This window comes from Cetorhinus maximus, chromosome 15, assembly GCF_964194155.1.
Source record: "Cetorhinus maximus chromosome 15, sCetMax3.hap1.1, whole genome shotgun sequence".
Lineage (NCBI taxonomy): Eukaryota > Metazoa > Chordata > Chondrichthyes > Lamniformes > Cetorhinidae > Cetorhinus > Cetorhinus maximus.
This window is the reverse complement of record NC_135893.1, coordinates 25,817,436-25,836,993: the sequence shown is the minus strand read 5'-3', so window position 1 is coordinate 25,836,993 and position 19,558 is coordinate 25,817,436. Positions and strand designations below refer to the sequence as shown.

General features: G+C 40.6%; 1 protein-coding gene across 1 annotated transcript in view; it reads left to right on the top strand.

Moving 5' to 3' along the window:
• The window catches only part of vps13d (vacuolar protein sorting 13 homolog D), a 280,943-nt gene extending 261,385 nt beyond the window's left edge, over positions 1 to 19,558 (top strand). The window contains exons 67-70 of the mRNA XM_078558176.1: positions 12,275 to 12,406; positions 16,396 to 16,636; positions 17,535 to 18,787; positions 18,850 to 19,558. Of these exons, the coding sequence (XP_078414302.1) occupies positions 12,275 to 12,406; positions 16,396 to 16,636; positions 17,535 to 17,666 (505 nt within the window). The 3' untranslated portion in view covers positions 17,667 to 18,787; positions 18,850 to 19,558. The remainder of the gene's footprint in view (positions 1 to 12,274; positions 12,407 to 16,395; positions 16,637 to 17,534; positions 18,788 to 18,849) is intronic.

Here is a 19,558-nt window from a genome sequence, read left to right as displayed (position 1 = left end):
TACAAAAAACAGCTTTTGCATTCATTTGTTGTTATACATCTATCAATATATTTTGTAATTTTAGTAGGGAGCAATTTCAGCGACTCTATAGCCACAAAATTACATAAATCTTTAGTCCCATATCATGTGCATGGTCCCATCTTTGGACTATTCCTTTAGTTTATCCACCTTCAAGTAAGAGTTTTTGGATTCTTTCCAGCTCTCAGTTTATGTAGTGAACTATTGCATTTGTTGACTTTGTTAACATTTGTTTTGAAAGGTTGTGCATGTTGGCACATGTATTCTGCTTCAGTCAGCATTCAATATATTTTTCTTTCTACATGCATGGAGGCTCATCATGTCATTGTAAATCCATCTATAATATTCAGGCATACTTTGAGATGAAGTTGCAAGATACTTAAAAGCTCCACCACGAGACACAAAATTGATGATAAAGATAGCTAAAACTCTAAGCGATATATAAAAACAGAAAAAGCAGGTGGGCTCCAATTAGGCTATCTTACCTGGGCGGGAAGTCTAATCCACACAGTTAGTAGGAAATATAATCTACTTACTCCTTCTGAGACTGAGTCTGAGTCGTATAATTTGACTTGGATAAAATGATAATCAGATTGGGGAAACAAAAGAAGGGATTGACCCAAATCCATCCCCATAGTTGTGTGGATTCTCTACGGAGACAGATTTCAGCAGATTGTTGATGTTGAAATATTGAAAATCTTGATGGGAGCATTGTATTTATCGATGTTGCAGACATCAAGCTGTTTACAAGCCCATTTTGAGGTGAGGCAAGCAAGGGGTTAGATGTTCCTATCCAATAGGCAGTGATTGAGGCTTGTAACCAATAAGATGCTCCCTAGCCCTAGACGTAAGTTCTTTAACTGAAGCAAACAAATAAATTTGTATATCTTTGCAGAACAATTTCAGAAAGATGGGAGGTGTAATTATCAAATCAAACAAAAATGGCCCTTGCCTCTATTGGTAGTTGATCTCGAAAGAGTGGTGTCCCCTTGTAAACCAAACTCCAACTACATGAAATAAAAGCAAAATACTGTGGATGTGGAAATCCGAAATAAAAGTAATAAGTGCTGGAATAACTCAGCAGGTCTGGCACCTTCTGTGGAAAGAGAAACTGTTAATGTTTCAGGTTGAAGGTGACACTTCTTCAGAACTCAAGTTCTGAGATCTGACGAAGAGTCATGTTCAACTCACAACGTTAACTCTATTTCTCTCTCTACCGACACTACCAGGTCTGTTGAATATTTCCAGTATTTTATATTTAAATCTAATTACATCTGTTGTATAGTAGTAAAATATGATGTCTCGGGGTAGAAGATGAAAAATGTTATTTGCAGAAGTGACTTACCCAAGATTCATTCTCGTCGTTTCTACGCCCTCAGATTCAGAAACAAAACAATCTGAAAGAAATTTGGACTGCTCAAAATTGAGATGGATTCAATCGCTTAAGATAACTTGCATGGTTTTGGCACGTATGAGTGATGACAGTCATTGGTGAAGGTTGTTAAAGTAAAGGGATCCAAGAACAAAAAGATCTCAGATGCTGGTTAAACTGCAATGGGCATTGTCGTGGCTAAGCAGTTGATTAATATGGAAGCAGTACATCTTGCATCCAATAGAATGCATGTAGTAGTTTTGTTCATTCATGAATCCTCCACTGATCTTCAAACAAAAGTTCTAGAATCAAAAGGAATTAAGCACAGAAAGGCCCATTCTGTCCATTGTGGCGGTGTCAATACTGACATTTTAAATGGTGTTATCCACTTGAATACTATTTCTCTGTCATACTCCAATATCCTTTTAAAGTTCCCTTTTAAGTTATGATTTTTGCTTCGGGTGCCATTGGGGTAAAGCTATGTTCTAATATGGTTCTGTGAAAAATCATTTTTTTCTAATGGCCCCTTCCATTCTGCTGAGAGCCTGAACCTGTACCCCTTTGTTCCTGTCTCACCAAATTATGAGTTCTAACTCATTAAACCTCTATCCTTTTCGCACGGAACAAGACTAAGCCACTTGACTCATCGAACTCTTGCCTTACACATACCATTGATTTTAGCCACGTATTTAATCTGAAGAAATATTCTATAAATTTCTTCTGGTGTTCCCCCTCCACCAAAGAAAAAAATACCAGAACTCCCTTTTGTTTGTATGCACTTGCACCTTAATTCCTCAGAATTGACACATGTCCCAGCGGTATAGTACTTTGATGTTATCTAATTATCTCAGACTATACTCATCCCTTATACTTTCAATTCCATTTCTAACTAGACACTGTCCACCTATTTCAGTACATGCTAGAATTCTATATTAGCCTGGAAGCTATGGTTCTCACTTTTAGAGACTCTGATTTGGCCACTTAACTCTTAGGCCTAGACTCTGAACGTGGACTGTGTTTATCCTATAACTGTAGTTTGGTGCAAAGTGAAACTGTGTCACCATTGGTGCTACAGTTATAATCAAAATGTACCCAGAACTCCTGTTATCACAGAATATTACCATTCCTGTCCAAGGTGGAGCACAGATTACATTGTGTGTAACCTAAGAGGAGTGTCGTCTGACTGCTTTAAAGATAGCAGAAACTAAGATAATAATTTGACTCTTATGGAATTCACATTCAGAAACCCTTATTACTAACCCAAAATGACCTAAACAGCTCACCATCTGCAGTCTCTCTTACTAGAGATTAGAAGTGAGGGAATCCATAGGAAAAGTCATGGAGTACTCCTATCGAGTAGTGACTTAAATCCACCTCACAAAATGGCTGTCCTTGAAGGAACCTGCAAAGCTTAGTACTTGCAGTAATCCTCACAAGTATACCAAAAATTGAACTTCATGTTCAACTGAAAAGGCTGACATACAGTTTGGATTAACACTTCTTGAGGAAAGTTGCGGCATGGCTTTGCAGGGGCACCTAACTCTGCAAGCACTATTGATAGGGCAATACAATAGCGGAATCTACATAAACTATTGCAAATCACCATATTTGCACACCCACACCATTTCTGATTTTGTGGAACATCAGGAACTTTGTGAAAACTGCATGTTTTTTTTAATTGTACAGGAATACCTGAGGGAATTCACTAGAGCTTGACAAATAACAAAGATTGTTTACTTGGTGGGGTCATTCTTTAAGCATAAGAAATATTTCTGTGAGCCTTATCCTTTATTCCAACATTGTTTGTATTATTGTACTTCCAGCTTTGAAAGAATTAAAATTGGGCTTCATATGTGACATAGTATGGGACATAAATCATCACTGGTTTAATCCTTCTGTTTTGCAATATTAAAATATAAACTTGTCTGCCTGATTCCTCATTTTGCAAAGTTAGTGTGTCACTGAACCATATAGGCCACGAGGTCTCTGGTTACATCTTTGGCCTGTGCTGAGTTAGCCAAAATGACATGCAGTGCCAGTAGGGGAACTACAATTACCCTCTTTGTCCCCAGCCTAAGTAGACAAAAATCAACTTACTGCTTCTGATCCCTGCCGAACAACAACAACAACTTATATTTACTAAACTCCTTTAATGTTATAATGTTACAATGCGCACCACAGGAGCGTTATAAAGCAAAGTCTGACACTGAGCCACATAGGGAGATAAGGGGTAGATTTTAAGGAGCGTCTTAAAGGAGGAAAGCAAGTTAAAAAGTCAGAAGTATAGGGGGAGGTAATTCCAGAGCTTAGGGCCGAGGCAGTTAAAGGCAAAGCCAGCAATCGTGGAGCAATTAAAATCGAGGGCCAGAATTAGAGGAGCGCAGATATTTCGGAGGATTGTTAGACTAGGGGAGATTACAGAGATAGAGAGAGTTAGGACATGGAGGGTTTTGAAAGCAAGGACAAGAATTTTAAATTCAAGACATTACTTGACCTGGAGCCAATATAGGTCAACAAGCTCAGGAGTGATAGGAGAACAAGACTTGATGCAAGGTAAGACAAGCTAGAAAGTGTTGGTGTGTGGTGTGGGCTTGGAGATAGGCTCAACTGTGGTGCTTCTCCAATTGACTAGCCAGTCTATTGGCCACTTTGGTGAGATGCTGGAGGCCTGAAGGTTCCCATGGAACCAAACCCCAAAAAATTCAACACCTTCACATTTGAAAAGGGTTTTTTTTTCAGTAATTTCTCTGCTTTTCCTGCCCTATACTGTCAGCAGGAAGCCACAGTGCTGCTTGACAGATTTTTTAATAATCTCTTTTAAAGGATGCAAAGTACAGGTGACACAATCTGGATTTATTCCATCAGTTCTGTGGATGAAGTTAAATTATAATTAAATTGCCTTTTTAGGGGTAGATTATTCAAAGAGAAGCTCTGATCTACAGGCCCACATTGCTGTGAAGTTCCATTCAGCAAGCAGCTGAAGCAAGCACCTTGATGGTGTCATTAGCACTTATCTATTTCCTGTTGACAGAGCAGAATCAAGCTCTGCTATGGAGTCCACAATCAATGTTTTTTTTTATTCATTCATGGGATGTGGGCTTCACTGGCTGGGCCAGCATTTATTGCCCATCCCTAATCGCCCTTGAGAAGGTGGTGGTGAGCTGCCTTCTTGAACCACTGCAGTCCTTGTGGTGTAGGTACACCTACAGTGCTGTTAGGAAGGGAGTTCCAGGATTTTGATCTAGCAACAGTGAAAGAACGGTGATATATTTCCAAGTCAGGATGATGAGCGACTTGGAGGAGAACCTCCAGGTGGTGGTGTTCCCATCTATCTGCTGTCCTTGTCCTTCTAGATGGTGATAGTTGTGGGTTTGGCATGTGCTGTCCAAGGAGCCTTGGTGAATTCCTGCAGTGCATCTTGTAGATGGTACACACTGCTGCCACCATGCATCGGTAGTGAAGGGAGTGAATGTTTGTGGATGTGGTGCCTATCAAGTGGGCTGCTTTGTCTTGGACGGTGTCCAGCTTCTTCAGTGTTGTGGGAGCTGCACTGATCCAGGCAAGTGGGGAGCATTCCATCACACTCTTGACTTGTGCCTTGTAGATGGTGGGACAGGCTTTGGGGAGTCAGGAGGTGAGTTACTTGTCGCATGATTCCTAGCCTCTGACCTCTTATAGCCACAGTATTTATATGGCTAGTATAGTTCAGTTTCTGGTCAATGGTAACCCTCAGGATGTTGATAATAGGGGATTCAGTGATGGTAATGCCATTGAACCTCAAGGGACGATGGTTGGATTCTCTCTTGTTGGAGATGGTCATTGCCTGACACTTGTGTGGCGTGAATGTTACTTGCCACTTGTCAGGCCAAGCCTGGATATTGCCCAGGTCTTGCAGCATTTGGACATGGACTGCTTCAGTATCTGAGGAATCACGAATGGTGCTGAACATTGTGCAATCATCAGCGAACATCCACACTTCTGACCATATGATGGAAGGAAGGTCATTGATAAAGCAGCTGAAGATGGTTGGCCCTGAGGAGCTCCTGCAATGATGTCCTGGAGCTAAGATGACTGACCTCCGACAACCACAACTATCTTCCTTTCTGCTAAGTATAACTCCAACCAGCAGAGAGTTTTCCCCCTGATTCCCATTGACTCCAGTTTTGCTAGGGCTCCTTGATGCCACACTCGGTTAAATACTGCATTGATGTCAAGGGCAGTCACTCTCACCTCACCTCGGGAGTTCAGCCCTTTTGTCCACGTTTGAACCAAGGCTGTAATGAGGTCAGGGGCTGAGTGGCCCTAGCGGAATCCAAACTGGGCATCAGTGAGCAGGTTATTGCTAAGCAAGTGCTGCTTGATAGCACTGTTGATGACCCCTTCCATTACTTTACTGATGACCGAGAGTAAACTGATGGGACGGTAATTAGCTGGATTGGATTTGCCCTTCCATTTGTGTACAGGACATAGCTGGGCAATTTTCCACATAGCTGGGTAGATGCCAGTGTTGTAGCTGTACTGGAACAACTTGGCTAGGGGCATGACAAGTTCTGGAGCACAAGTCTTTAGTAGTAACTAGTTGGTGTTTGATTTCTAGACATGTATAAGAAAATTAGCATCTTAGGCAAGGTTATTGAAATCTACTGCATTCGCTGCTCCCAATGCGATCTCCTCTACATTGGAGAGATCAAACGCAGACCGAGTGACTGCTTTGCGGAACCCTCGGTCTGTCTGCAAACATGACCCAGACTTTCCTGTCGCTTTCCATTTCAGCATATCACCCTGCTCTCATGCCCACATGTCGGTCCTTGGCCTGCTGCAATGTTCCAGTGAAGCTCAGCGCAAACTGGAGGAACAGCACTTCATCTTCCGATTAGGCACTTTACAGCCTTCCGGACTTAACATTGAGCTCAACAACTTCAGATCATGAACTCTCTCCTCCATCCTCACCCTTTTTTGATCCCCTTTTTCAAATATTTATTTTTTAATTTTTATGTATATGTTATTTTCCCACCTATTTCTATTATTTTTAAAAATTTATTTCCATTCATTATTTTATCCCCACCTTTTAGCCTATTTTGATCCTTGTTCCCACACCGTCCCCTCCCCCCACCACAACCCCACTAGGGCCATCTGTCACTGGCTCATCCTGCTTTCTACTTTTAATGTCATCATTAGCACCTCCTTTAGCCAGTATCACAACCATCAACACCCCTTCGACCTTTTGTTTATGACATCTTTTGCAATCTCTCCTTGGCTTCCACCTATCACTGGCCTTCTATCCAGCTTCATCTGTCCCACCCCCCTTAAACAGTATATATATTTCACCACTTTTCTACTTCTCTTTAGCCCTGAAGAAGAGTCATCTGGACTCGAAACGTTAACTCTGTCTTTCTCTCCACAGATGTGGTCAGACCTGCTGAGTTTTTCCAGCAATTTTTGTTTTTGTTTCAGATTTCCAGCATCCGCAGTATTTTGCTTTTATATTATGGTATTGAAATATGTCCATAGGTCAGTGCCTTTGGGAAAGAATGGGGTAAATTCTGCTTTATTTCAGAAACAAAATGTTGGGGGTTATTATAATGTCTTTGAAAAGTGTATGTAATGATGAGACTTGACTGTTTAGGTGTTGATTTTCCCTCCTTACCGCATATTTAGTAATTGTTGTAAACAAAGTGAACACTTGAAACCTGCAGCATTGAAGCCCTTCTTCAGCACTCTGCTTTAATAGGGCCCTGTTTACTGACTTAGTCTGCACACACAGGTTCATGGTTGATTTCAAGTTAAGATATAAACCAGTGTAAATGGGATAGGGCAGCAATAAACAATGTAAAAGAGCTCTGAATGTTATCCTGTGCTAACAAGGGACTGTGGGATTGGCCTGCACACTATATATTGCTTCTGTGGCCTCCTCCTGAACTCGCCTGATTTCCATTTGGAGCAAACAGTCCCTTGGCTGAACTAACAATCCTCCAGCCCACAAAATGGGGCTGCTTTAGCAGACTAACAAAAGGAGGCCCACGTGTTGCTGGCCAACCCAGGAATGCTGTGTTTTACTTTCTGCTCTCTAAATCCAGCAGGCATGTGGAAAATGGAGAATATGAGCCACACAAGCAATATGAAAGGGAGTATTTGTCCCACTGATTGCAGGCTGGCCTGTGGCCAGGGTTGAGGCTGACCGTCAGCTGAACCATGTCGTTAGGCGTGTAGCAGAGCTGATCGGTGGGCAGGAGCCAATGAGTAAGCAGGCTTCAGCCAAGAGTTTACAAAAGAGAATTTGTGTCCCACTTAACCCCCTCACTCCAGTAGTAACACACACACTATCTGGGCCAGAAGTAACCCCTGCACACCTCACACCTGCTGTAGTTCAATAAGGCCCAGAGCCCTGTTTGGTAAATGCATATTAATTAATAGGCATCCCTTATAGAGACATTGTTTTTAACTAAGGACAATTAAGAAATTTCCATATCCCTTATTGTTACGCAGTGAGAAATGAAATAATTTTTACATGAAAATCATTGATCTGAAGTAAATCAAACAGTATTTTTTGAATCATCCCACCTCTCATTGACTCTTGCCCAGTGCTCTGTCTCTCACTGTATTGAGTTGTTACCACCTCTGCAATCCACTACACTTTGACCGTTGCCTGACCCTTTCATGTGAATAGGCATGCAAATGCTTTGCGCCCTTGTATGAAGTTCTGTTGTCCGCAACTTAACAGGGCTGCTATTTTAAATAGGCTGAAGCCTTTATTAAAATAACAAGCACAGCAGCTTCATTCCAATGCATATTATTCACACGATGTAATTTCAAAGCCAGTGATTGATCAGCTCAACATAAGTTAAATTTGTTAATGCCTCATTCTGAGCTGTTGGTGTCGAAACATCTAATTGCCTAATATATACAACACACCTTTCCAAGTCAGCCAAATTATTTTGATAGAAAAACTGACAACCTTCCTTTGCTTTGAACTTCATCCCTCCCACCACAGGTCCTAATGTAACAGGTAGATAATAAATAATTTGTCTTAATTTAAGTATAATATTTCTTCCCTGGTTTTCTCTGGCTTTATGCCTTATCTGGTCCCCCTTGAGGTTGATGGATGGCACATTCGTCCTTCAGTACCAATTCACAGACAAATTTATGAAGAAAGGCTCACAAATGTTTTCATTGGAGAAGAAAACTAAGGAAATAGAATACAGCTCTTTAAAATAAAAGCATACATAAGATTGTAACAAGCTATTTTGCTTGGACAGTGAGTACACCACAAGGTATAGGTGCAAAATTCAGAAGCCCAGAGAGATTTTTAAAAAACACTTCCTTGCTGGATAGTGGACATGTGAAACAGGCTCCCAGAAAGCTTTACTTCAGAGTAAGTGAGCTATCGAGACAAAGGTTCAAAGGGTATAGAAAAATTAACAGCATTGGTATTGTTTCAGAGGGTGTGCAAAGAGGATTTAGGCTTTCCCTTACAGCAGAAGGATCCAGGCTTTGTCTCCAAGGCCGCATCAGTGTGCATTAGGGAGCGTGAAGGACCGCAAAGTATCTTGGAAAAATCCTAAATCAAAACTAATGTTATTAGCAGTAAGTTGGGATATATACAAATGATCGTCCCCATAGATCTGATATTTCAAATTGCTGATAGGATCAGAACTTGATGTTTTGATTTAAGAATTATCCATCAAAGAGGCAACAGTAATACGAATAGACCTTTCCAAACCTCTAGGCCTGTGAAATTCAAACAGGCCAAGCTAGTAAATAAGAAACAAAAGCAGTTATAATTGAGGGTCTGGACTTAGTGACCAGATTTCCAGGGCCCAGCAGTCAAATGTACCCATAGGACGACATATTGAAAGAAAGGTAAAGTAAGGACTAGTTCTTAAATAGCGCTTTTCGCAACCTCAATGTCCTAAAGCACCTCTCAGCCAATTAAGTATTTTTCAAGTGTAACCACTGTTGTAATGTAGGCAAATGCAGCAGATATTTTGCACACCATTAGATGATAACCAAATAATCTGTTTTTGGTGATGTTGGCTGAGAAATAAATACTGGCCAGGACACTGAGTGAACTCTTCTTCAAAAAATGCCAAGTGGGATATTTTATGTCCACCTGAGAGGGGAGATGGGATCTCCCTTATATAATCCATTCAAAAGACAGAGCTCTTGGAAATGCAGTATTCCCTCAGTATTGAACTGCTGCCTAGATTGCATAAAATCTCTGGAATAAACTTGCACCCACATCTTTTGAACTCCTAGGCAAGTGTAATACCCTGAGCCAACCATGGACTTTGAATTAAGTCAGGTTGATGGACCTTATGGCCTTTTGTGCCCTTGTGTTTATTTTCTGATATCAGCAATGATATATATGTGGTTGTTGCCTGAAAAGATGTACTTTGTACAGTTACGCCCATCACAAATTAGCTCTTATTAACTGGTGCCAGGAGTGTTCACTTGTCAGATACTCATAGTGGCACATAGAGTTGAGGCGTTCTGCTGTCCAGGATGCTGCACTTACTATATGGACTGATCCTTTGGTTCAGCACCCAGTCCACTCTCCCTTTCTGAGTCTTGAGTTAAAGATACTTACCGTGCACCTGCCTTGCAAACTGTAGGTTTGCACACAACACCTTGTCTATGTACTGGAGCAATCTCACTGTTCACCCAGAAGAGCACTAGCTGTTCACTGAGCCCTGTGTGTTCAGAGTACAAAACTCTGCAGTGTTCATGCTTTCTGAAAATCAATAAGGCATTTGTTGTTCTTTCACATCAGTCTTTCAACATATCTGTCCAGCTGCTTCTGTTCCAGCCCACAGCTGTGGCTGTCAGACTTAAGAGTATAAACTCCCTTCACTCTAAGTTGTAACAGAGGTGTTTGACTGCACTTTTCCTGCTAGCTTTCCAGCTAGCATTCTATCAGAATTTCCAAGATGTCAGGGTGCCGTGCTCAGATTTGGAAAAATACACAGACTTTTGAGTTTCTGTTCAACGAATGTCTGTTTTTTTTTCATTTAATGTCTGCAAGAATTAATCTCTATACCTGATCTTGTAACCTCTGAACTGGTCAGGCACAGCCTCAAATTATCTGGAATAAATGACTAATATCAGGCATTGAAAACGGTTGGTCTCGAAATTCAGTTCCAGTCCAGCCAGGCAGGACAAATGTGTAAACCCTTCATCTGAAAGCCACATCATGACCTCCTTACTCCAGAGACTGTATGTAAAGGAAAGTGTGAATGGGATTTGAAGTGTGACCCTCTCAAACATATGAGGGCAGATTTCCATTGGATGCTGTCTTAAACACTTGTAAAAGCCTGTGTAAAGAATTTGTGAACTGTAATTGCCCATAAGTCGTCTTCCCTAAATTGTTTCACTTTTCTTCCTTGCCTTAGATATTCATAATGTTTTATTTCACTTTTATGATTATCTGTGTGCATAGTTTACTGACATTTGCTTGTTATTTGTTCCCCTCCCTGGCTTAGTATTTGTTCCTACCTTTGTTTTTAGATATGGTTGTATTATTTCTTTGCTCTGTGTTTGATTACTGTTTTTATTACGTATTTCCTCTGTCTCTCTTTCAGTTTTTGTTATTTTTCACCTGCCCTCTGTTTCATTTGTCATTCAGCTTCTGCGGTGGTTTTCCTTCTAGTTTACCAAAAGCACAAAGTGGGGGAGAAGTTGGGAGTTTTTTTTTTAATGCAGAAGATCGGTAGAACCTGGATTGCCTTAACAAACACTGATGAAAGTGGCATAGGGGAAGTCGATGAATATTTAAACAATTAAAAAGTTATGGAGAAGAAGCAAGGAAAAGTGGACATTTATCAGATTGAGAGCTATAAAAAGCAACAAAGAATGCAAGGTGCAAAAAAGGGAATATATCAAACTTGCAATAGATGTCAAAGCTAATAGTATATTTTTATAAAAACATTTTTGAAAAAGGAACCTGCTAAGGGGGAATGTGAACCCATTAAAGAGTAGTGCAGGTAATATTCTGATGGAAAATGAAGAACTAGCAGATTTGTTCAAATTCACATTCGGATGTGGTGTCCATGTTCTTGTTGAGTTTGAAAGCCAACTCCATTAGACTTGCAAGCAATTCTCCGAGATACAGAAAAGTTTTTACTGATCCACAATTTTTGTTACTGGTTTTCACCTCGATGCAACGTTTCTTTCCTTTTTCCTCCATCTGAATCCAGCTGAAGAAATTGCAGTTTAAAGTGGCATGTTTTCTGCAACTTTACTGGTTGTGTTTTCCAGTCAGACTGCAAATGGTTGTCAAAGTAAAGGTCGGGTAGGGGGTGCTTAGCCCAGGCTTTGGTGATGGAGCACTCTTGGCTTCTGGTTAAATAACCATTGTCTACCCGTTAATTATGTGCCTTCTGATGGATGATGCCTCCATTGGTTTCCCACTGTATTTAATTGTGCTTTTGAGATGGCATTAGTAGAATTCTGTTAAACACAAGCCCAATAATGCAATATAATAAAGCAAAATACTGCAGATGCTGGAAATCTGAAATAAAAACAGAAACAGATGCTGGAAATTCTCAGCAAGCCTGGCAGCATCTGTGGAGAGAGAAACAGAGTTAACGTTTCGAGTCGAATATGACTTCTTCAGAACTGATTAACCATAATGTAGTATTTTGTGGCATATTTTACGATTTAGTTTCACCATTTGTACTATGAAACATAAAACTCATGCATAAATGAGATGTACTGTAAAACATAATAAAGAACAGTATTAACATAGACCACATCCAGGTTTGTTTAGCATGAACTAATAACCTTCAATAAATACTTCAATCACTAACTCAGTAACTGGATGGCGAACCATCTATACTGTCCTGATACATATTCTATGTGATCTTTTTTGTGTTACATTTCAAACAGGATGCTTATCCAGAGAGTTCGAAAACCACGCTGTTGCATTGGACCCCATGGCCTTCTACCCCGATACTCTGAGAAACAGGCCGAAGGGCAGGAGCAGCTTTTCAGAGTGACTGACAATATTCAGGCTGAATTGTAAGTTATTAGCATCTTGTCTTGCCCATCAGCAGATTTCTTCTGGTGCTTAAATGACGCTGGTTCCTGTTCCCTTGAGACAGCAGAATAGGTTTGTTCATCTGGAACTGCATCGAAACATGGACAAAACCTGGACAAAATAGTTGCCCAGTCAACAAGAGGGAAATAAGCCATTCTCTGTAATCATCACATCACCATCTTCTTTCTCACTCTTTATAACCCTGCCTATCTCCTAACAGTTAAGGTGGTAAGACCATTTCCTTAACTGTTAGAAAATAGCAGCCTGTTGTGGGACTCAGACATACTGCATTGGAAAACCCCAGGTTCAACCACTGGCCTTTGTTGAGTTAGACCAGGGCTGCTATGACAGGCTTCGGCACCTCTGAACTAGGAGGAAAAAATAGATTGTGTTCCTGATCACTGGCTTGTTAACTCCAGCTCGAAAATGAGCCTGTGTGAGGATAAAATTGGACTTGTCTGAGATGCCATCCATGGTAAAATAGCCTGCTATCACTCACTACCTAGGGCCGCATATGAAGAAACAACACTTAGATAAGGTATCAAAGCAATGCAAAGGTCACTACCTTCGAGAGGGAAGAGAAAACTAATCTCAGTGCTATGATGTAATCTATAAAACAAGCGCCATCATGACATGCTGGGAATGGAGAATTCTCTGAACATTACAAACAATTTTGCTGAAATGAATAATATCAAAATAAATATATTTCTGGCAAATAATAATGCAAGTCCATAGGAATTTTCATGCCTTGAAGTGTAAAGTTTGTTGAATTGAATTTTAGGAGGTCCGCTGCAATTGTTGGGGGAGATGGGTTGATGAAGCTACTTATTTTTAAGTGGACAGAGGCAGGAAATTCAGTTTTGATTAAAAACAATAAAGTTAATTCCTAAAATATTTGATATATTACAGGACAAAGTTTGATTAATTAGAATTTTAATGTAAATTATAACAGCTGTAGTTCATATTACTGCTTACAGGGATTGTATATAGGATCTCTCAATTCTGCAACACAAGAAGATGTAATTTGGCCTGTCGTAGAAGTGCTGGCTCCCTGAAAGAGCTTGCCATTTAATTCAATTCTCCTGCCTTTCTCCCATATTCTTTAAAAAAAAATCAAATATTTATCCATTCCCTTTTATACAGTTTCATGAATTCTGCTTCTTCTTCTGTCTGGTGTCCACTGTCTAGCTCTAGGATGGAACTGATGGACTTGGTGGCACTACACTTCTTTTACACAGGCTCAGCTCTCACCAACAGTTTAAAAGAGATTAAGATATATTTGATTAGCATCTTATAACGCATGGGTGATCTCCCTATATACAGTGGTACATGGTGTGTACCTTTTATACTCCATGATTCCACAGCCTCCACTATATGATGACTCTGTTTTATCTTGGCATGTGCAGTGTGCTGGTCTTTTTGCACAGCGTGCATGTGTATAGACTTTGTTTTGTCCCCAGCTGTCTGTCATAAAATCCTGGTGTCTCTCCTGTTTCCTGGCTTGTTGACAGGCACAGTGTCACGTAGTAAACATTTGTTCCCTGTTAACCCTGTTTGAACATACAGTAATAACTAGGGACAAAGCCTTTGAATGCTTTGTTGGTAAAGAAGTTAAAACTTCAAAGCTCGATTTTTTTTTTAACTTTGTTGCTCCTTCCAGCCTTCAGATGGTTTTGAAAGTGAAGCCACTGTTCTTCCTAACCGATTCCAGATGCATGGAATCTCAGCCAGTGTTTCATTTCCCGGCCAGTACAGAGTAATTGCTTTCTGCTTTGCAGCGGCAATCCTATAGTACCTAGAGGATTGCATCATGCGGATTTGGTTTTTATTTCAAACTATCATGAACTACCTTAGGGGTCTGTCTTCAACCCTCCTGGAATCTGTCAACCCCCCTCCTTCCTCACTCAGCCACCCACACCACCACCACCATTACCACAGTGCCCCAGTTCATAGATTTTAGAACTAAATTACACACTTAATTTCCAAATATACCAGTTTCAGTGCTGTGCAGATTGGTTTACCAATCTTTTGATTTTACACAAGAACTCACAGCCCTCTAGGACCTCAGTCAAGTGACCATTTTTTGTTTGTGAGCTTTGACAATTGGGGGTTTCAGGCATCACTGCTGAGGGCAAACCTATTATCCGCTATAAATGTGCATGTACACCTCCCAGCACCGAAATCAATCAACAGCGGGAATCATGACCATTTTTTTTCTTTCCTTAGCCTGGGGTGCAGGGCCAATTGTAGCTTCCCTGTTTGTTGCCTCAATAAATAAGATAACACATGCTCAGTGGGGAGAATGATCCCAAAAGCTTTAGTGAGCGCTTTTCAATCCATCATATAACCTAACCTATTCAAAAAAAATTTTCCCCACAGGTTTGTACAACCTATGTTGTGGCTTGTGGCAGCAGTGTGTTTTTTATTTGTTCAATGCCCAGTGATTTGCAGCCACACTGTTGGTGCAGTGGATCCTGATGCAGCAACTGAAATAGTCATTTTGAGGCAATTATTTTCTCAAGTGGACACTCCCTCTTTCTGCCCAAGGCTCCCCTCCCACCCCCACCCACTCATGCTGTCCCTCCTCCCCATTGAATTAGTTTGAAGCAGTGACTTTTATTGCATTGACAAACGAGGCCGTCATTCTCCTTCAGCAACAGCACACAATCATCAGTGAGCTGAATAACCAGTTAATCTGCTTTTTGTGTTGTTCTTTGGAGGAGGAATGATGACCAGAACGCCAAGATAATTACCAGCTTTTCTTTGAATAATACCTTAAAATCTTCAACATCCATCTAAACAGACTGGCGGGACTGTTGGTTTTGCATTTCATCCAAAGGACACCTCTGACAATGCAGCAGTTCCTCAGTTCTGAACTGCACTGCTAGCTTGCAGTGCTCATGTCCTGGTAATGTGCTTGCATCTGCAATCTTCTGACCAGAGTTCAAAATTCTACCGACTAAGCTAGAAGTAACATTTTAAATACAAAATACTTTTGGGGTTATTTTAACTTTAGGGTGATGGTGTAAAACAGATGATATCAAATTAGTTGCCCATTCTATGTATCTCACCCAGAAGTCAATGGAATGTAAACTCGGGATGGATGAATCTCAGGTGACTAATTTGCTAACCTGAAGACTCTTGTCGCTTATAGCTAACTAGTGCAAAGTGGCAGGGACAGGCAGCAACTCAGCTGCTGTCTCAATTTGGTGTCGTCCGTGTGCATTGCACTTGGGGAAGAAAGACTTGTATTTATACTTGTATTTATATAGCCCTTTTCATGACCACCAGCATCTCAAAACGCTTTACGCCAAGGAAGAAAAAGAATGTATTTAAAAGGGGCAGGGAAGTTGGATTTAACTAGAGGAAGACATGATAGTGTAATCTCCACTGATAGATAAAGTGCTGTGAAAATTTGTTTTGAAAGTTCACGTAGAGTTCTCAGACTAGACCTGATTTTAAAATTTAGCATAGAACCAAGCAGCTGTAAAATTCCTGAACTTTTCCATTGGCACACATGCTAGTAGAAAGCAGTTCTTACAATGAGCAGAGGTTGTCAAATGTTGATTTTTGTCCTGAGTGTCTATCCACTACACTTAGTGGATAGAAAATCATGGCTAAGCATCTGTGATTTCTGACAGATGTACTCTGCTAGCCGCTGGGAATGCCTGATCACAGACTTGCCAAATACTTGCTATCTTCCCACTTTCTACAGAGTATAAACTTATGATTGAGGAATGAAATTTCTCCTCAATTTTACAGAAACTGTGTACAAAGTATGTTTTGGTTTGCACACCTTCTTCACTAATTTATGGATGGGAAACTTCACCCACTGACTAATTATTGATGTCACTGCTCCCTGTCTTTCCATTGACTAAAGCCATCTTAATAATTGTGTTTTAGTGCCACATAAATGTTATGTTGCTTGAAATTGATCTATCTAAATGCTGTTTTACTTTTCCTTTTCCAGTTTCATTGCTGTGGAACAGATAGACAGTTACTGTGTTCTCATCTCCTCGAAGGCTGTATATTTTTTGAAGCATGGCGAGTATGTTGACAGGGATGCTATTTTCCTCGAGGTCAAGTACGATGACCTATACCACTGCCTCATCACAAAGGATCACGGGAGGGCATATTTACAGCTGACAAAAAAAGCTGAAAGCTCGAGCAGCGGAGTGGCCATACCTGGGCCATCGCATCACAAACCAATGGTGAGTATTGGGACTTCTTGTGCCCTGTGTAACTGAGTTGTGAGACAAAACAGGTGACAGGTTTAATTCCATAGTCTGTACTGAACCATCTAATCTAAGCTGGGGCAGCAGTTGGGGTGCTCCAATTGGCCCATAATCACCTGAACTAAGGAAGCAGAAAATATCAGATAAGCTTCATATTCTTGATCTCTGTGCAGTGCTTGTGTTGGAAAGTGCAAATATCAGGTGAGTACAGGGCTCCCCTGTGTTCTCCCTCGAGGTTGAAAGTCTCTTGACATTCTCTCTCTATAGATTCACATGTGACGCTTGACCATTTGGCAATGTATTAATTTGCTGCCAGCACCTGTGGAGCCACTATAAATCAATGCCTTAAGGAAGAGAAAGAAGAAAATTAGAGAGGGTAGAGGAGTGTTATGTTATAAGTACTAGGGTTGTCCAAACTGCAGCTCTCGAGCCCTGGCAACCTGACCCATCAAAGTCTTAGCAACTGAATTTCCTTTGCACATATATTTCTCACTCACTGTCCAACCAGTTTAAATTTTGGGTGATGAAAGGTTTGGAAAGGGCTGGTTTCATTGATGGCCAGGTTCAGCAACTTGAGATAAATACAAATTAATGGGAATACAGATTTAAACTTTCTCGGTGTCCCCGTGCTCCATTTGATACATCTATATGACCCACAAAGAGAAAATCTTGGACTCTCCTGGCATAGCTTCATTTAAGTACATTTTTTGGTTACTAAAATGATCATCAAACATATATTAGAACCTCTCTTCATTCAGTTGGCTCAATCCCTGTATCTTTGAATCATATAATCTTTAACATCCATGGATTAGTAACATTTTATGTTTGTCCTTGTCTGATTGGTGTTTGCTCAAACACATGTTTGTCACACCAGGTCCATGTGAAGTCAGAGAAACTCGCTCTTAAGATCTCGCAAGAAATTAACTACGCCAAAAGCCTCTACTATGAGCAGCAGCTCAAGCTACAAGCCAACCAGAACCAAGAGAACCTGGAGCTGGACTCCTAGAAGCCTTTCAAGTAAACAACCGCTTACAACAAAATACTATAACAGACAAACAACATTGGTCCCAATGTATAATAGTGTATTCTATGAGCAGGAGTCTCGTGAACTCGTTTCCTTTGGACCTCATCTTAAAACCTAGTTGAAGCAAGCAGGTGAGGGATTGATGACATGCGTGATTTTGGGGATGATTTATTACAAGAACCTGATGAGGAGCAGGTTCTGTTCAAATTGTATTTTACATTTTATATATTGTATTTACAGAGAAAAATTGTGACAGAGTTGAGAGTTCTTTATATTTTACTAATCTGTACATACCTGTAATATTACTTTAATGTAAATATTCAGAAAAATCTCACAGGAGCTGTTGTGTACAGAAGCTGCATTCACAATCAGCTGCAGTGTAATGTAACAGATGTCTTTATTGCACTAGTACTATGCATAAACACACTTGATTTTTCAGGGCAATACAAGCCCCTGGAGCGGTCAGGGAATCTGCATATGCAAAAAGAGTCACCAAACCTACTAGCTACTGTTCTCAGATCCTTGCTTCTCATAAAACTTAGTCAGAGTCACTGTATTTGCAAATTGGTAAACAAGAAGAATTGTTAGCACGTGCAGGGAAAACCCGGTTGAGGGGGAAATGATATATTTACAGAGTGGGTATAGAAAGTGTTGTGTTTCAATGGTGCAGTATTAAGTCACTTTTATGGTAATGTGTGGGAGATTGAGCCACAGTGAGGTGATTGCTGCCTTTTCGGTGATGAGTGGCTGAGTCGGATGGGGAGGATGTTATCTTGTACGGCCAAAAATTTGAGCCAGAGGCAAAGTAATGTGTAGAAGGGTTCTACCTTTCTTCTCTATCTTCAGTTGGAATAAAGCTAATGCCACTTGTGTGCACCCTCCTCCTCCTCACTGTCTGGCTTCTGTCAAAGGAGCACAATATAGCAGTAAGGAGCAAATTGGTCTCTCTCTGATTGCAGAATGCAGCACAGGTACCTCTTGAGAAATAGCCATTGAATGTGGTCAGATCCTGTTGGGAATTGGAGGAAGTCTATGATAGAGTACTATCTGTGTAAGCACAACTGCACTGAAACTTATTGTAAGTATACTTAAAGTGTACATGTGTTGCTGCGTGTACTCAACATGAAGTTTGTAGTCATACAGTTGGGTAGTTAGGGCTCTCTAGAAAAGGAAAGACTATATCAGTAAAACCCCAATTATAATACAGAGGGGCCTTATCTCTGCACTGTACACACAAATGTATTGGACAAATTTCTATCACTACTATTTTCTGTTATTGCACAAGGAATCAGGAATAATACATCATGGTATTCAGACAGTGGTTGGTTTGGTGAGTAGGGTTGAGTATTAGTGACCCCCCAGTGGTTTTGAACTGGACAGCCAGATTTAACGGCTGCCTGATAATTTTGAAGAATGTACAAGAAGTGGACAACCAAAGACTCTGCACATGTGCAAGCATCCCAAGTGAACAGAGCTGTATTTTCAGCCTGAGTAAAAGATGGCTACACTGAAGACAGAGGTGCGCCAGCCTGTTCAATCATAGACTGTCTGTTGCACAGCGGATCTTTGTAATCTGATAATGTTTGAGAGTCACTAACCAGCCTGCTTCATGAGAGACCCTGATCAACTTGCCGCACAAGAGAACTGTGTGGGTAGTTGTTATATTCCTGCTTTCCTTCTAAAGAACCACCTTTGAGATTATTTTACAAGTTTTCCCAGGTTTGGCAAGGGGAGGGCATGGGTTTAGGGTGAAACAGGTTTATATTTTCCTGTGAGGGACATGTGACAAAAAGATGATTCCGGATTCACCCCCCCCCCCCCAAACATAGTTGATTTTTTGTGAATTTTTATTATAAAATAAAATGAATTATTAC